The sequence below is a fragment of the Buceros rhinoceros genome, unplaced genomic scaffold (assembly GCF_000710305.1).
Source record: "Buceros rhinoceros silvestris isolate BGI_N320 unplaced genomic scaffold, ASM71030v1 scaffold3349, whole genome shotgun sequence".
Taxonomy (NCBI): domain Eukaryota; kingdom Metazoa; phylum Chordata; class Aves; order Bucerotiformes; family Bucerotidae; genus Buceros; species Buceros rhinoceros.
In genome coordinates, this window is record NW_010433074.1 from 1,812 (window position 1) to 3,429 (window position 1,618).

At 57.9% G+C, this 1,618-nt stretch overlaps 1 protein-coding gene across 1 annotated transcript in view; it reads left to right on the forward strand.

The window, feature by feature from the left end:
- Positions 1 to 940: 940 nt before the first annotated feature.
- LOC104500339 (ORM1-like protein 3) overlaps positions 941 to 1,618 on the forward strand; it is a 1,790-nt gene continuing 1,112 nt past the window's right edge. Inside the window, exon 1 of the mRNA XM_010143971.1 lies at positions 941 to 1,114. Coding sequence (XP_010142273.1) covers positions 941 to 1,114 — 174 coding nt within the window. The remainder of the gene's footprint in view (positions 1,115 to 1,618) is intronic.

Genomic DNA, 1,618 nt, shown 5'->3' on the forward strand with positions numbered 1-1,618 from the left:
CTCCCGAGGCCCACGACAGCTGGAGAGAACAGCAATGCTGTCTTCCAGCTGTGGAACCACAAAGCCAGACACCAGGAAGCAGCCCTTGCCGCGGGGTCCTCCGTCCGAGGAGGGTCAGACCGTATTAATGAAACTCTGTTTCCGTGGGACACGGACCAAGATGATTTTACGCCAGAAAGTCCCTGATCTCTGTGTGAAAAGATTCAGCAGTTCTGTTTGAGCCGTTCCTGCAATCCCTGGAAACTGCTACACCAGAGGTCTCCTCTTCCCAGAAAGCCTCCGAGCTGCCGGGACCTGCTGTGAGCACAGCCCAAAAAGCTGCTGTGGCACCTGGGCAGCCGTTGGCCCTGCTCCAGCCACGCTCTCGGGGGAGGAGGCTGTCCTGCTTCCTCGCCTTCCTGGCATTGTTCGCAGACCCAGCTCTGTCCTCTCCCTGGGGCAGCTGCCCTTCCAGGGAGGGGAAGAGCAATCTCCTGTGCCGCTGAAATCCCCGCCCGATGCGCTTTTCCTCCGACTTTTTACGTTCCTCAAGAAGAGTGTCGTTCCTTCCCTCTGGGGCAAGATTTTTTTGCCTCAGGTATTTCAGGCTTGTCAGGCAATCGCAGGATGGAACCTTGACACCTCGGTTCCGTTTCGGCAGATCACAAGCAGCTTCTGTCCCAGACGGGCTTCCCACATGGTCCTGCCCAATCTCAGCCACTCCCGGATTTAGCTTCCCCTCCGAAAGGTCAGCTCTGCGAGCGGGAACAACGAGGCGCAGGGAAGGGAGCTGACTGGAGGTTTTTATAGCAAAAGTCAGATTTCAGGCTCACTTAACGCAAGAGGAAGCTCGACCCCCGCTGTGCTCACCTGTGTCCTTTAGATGGAGGATGCCCACGATCCCCACCCTGACCTGACTCTGCTTTAGTTCCAGGGGCGCCCGTGGGCCGCAGGAGCCAAGATGAATGTGGGAACGGCACACAGCGAGGTGAACCCCAACACCCGGGTCATGAACAGCCGCGGCATCTGGCTGTCCTACATCCTCGGGATCGGCCTGCTGCACGTCGTGCTCCTCAGCATCCCCTTCTTCAGTGTCCCCGTAGTGTGGACCCTCACCAACATCATCCACAACATGGTAAGGGAAGAGTGGGGCTGCCCGGGGCACGGAGGGGGGGTCCGTGTTCAAACATTACTTCCTCTGAATTCCCAAAGATGTGGGGGAAATTACTCAGCCCCCACCCCTCAGGTGGCACCTTTGCCTCTAGGTCATAGATTTAAATCCAGCCTAGGAGCGAGACAGCAATCACCTGTGGGGCTGCTCAGAGGGGACACCGAATTCATTTACCTGTGGAGCAAGTCCCTTTGTCACATCCCCCTTACAGAGGAAGAGCTGTGAGGGGCCGCGGAAGCTGGCGCGGCAGCTCCCACTGTGGTGGGCGCTGGCAGAACTGGCCTCGGGATAAAGAAAACCAAGATTAAAACATGAAGTAAAAGATGAGTCCAGGAATGGATCCTTCCCTTCTAGGGATCGGGTACCCAGGAAGGGGGTTCCAGGGGTGTGCAGGTGGGCACAGCAGACAGACGGACATTCGGGGAGCGGATCACCAGCTGCCCGCTTCTCATCAGGACCGCCACCCGG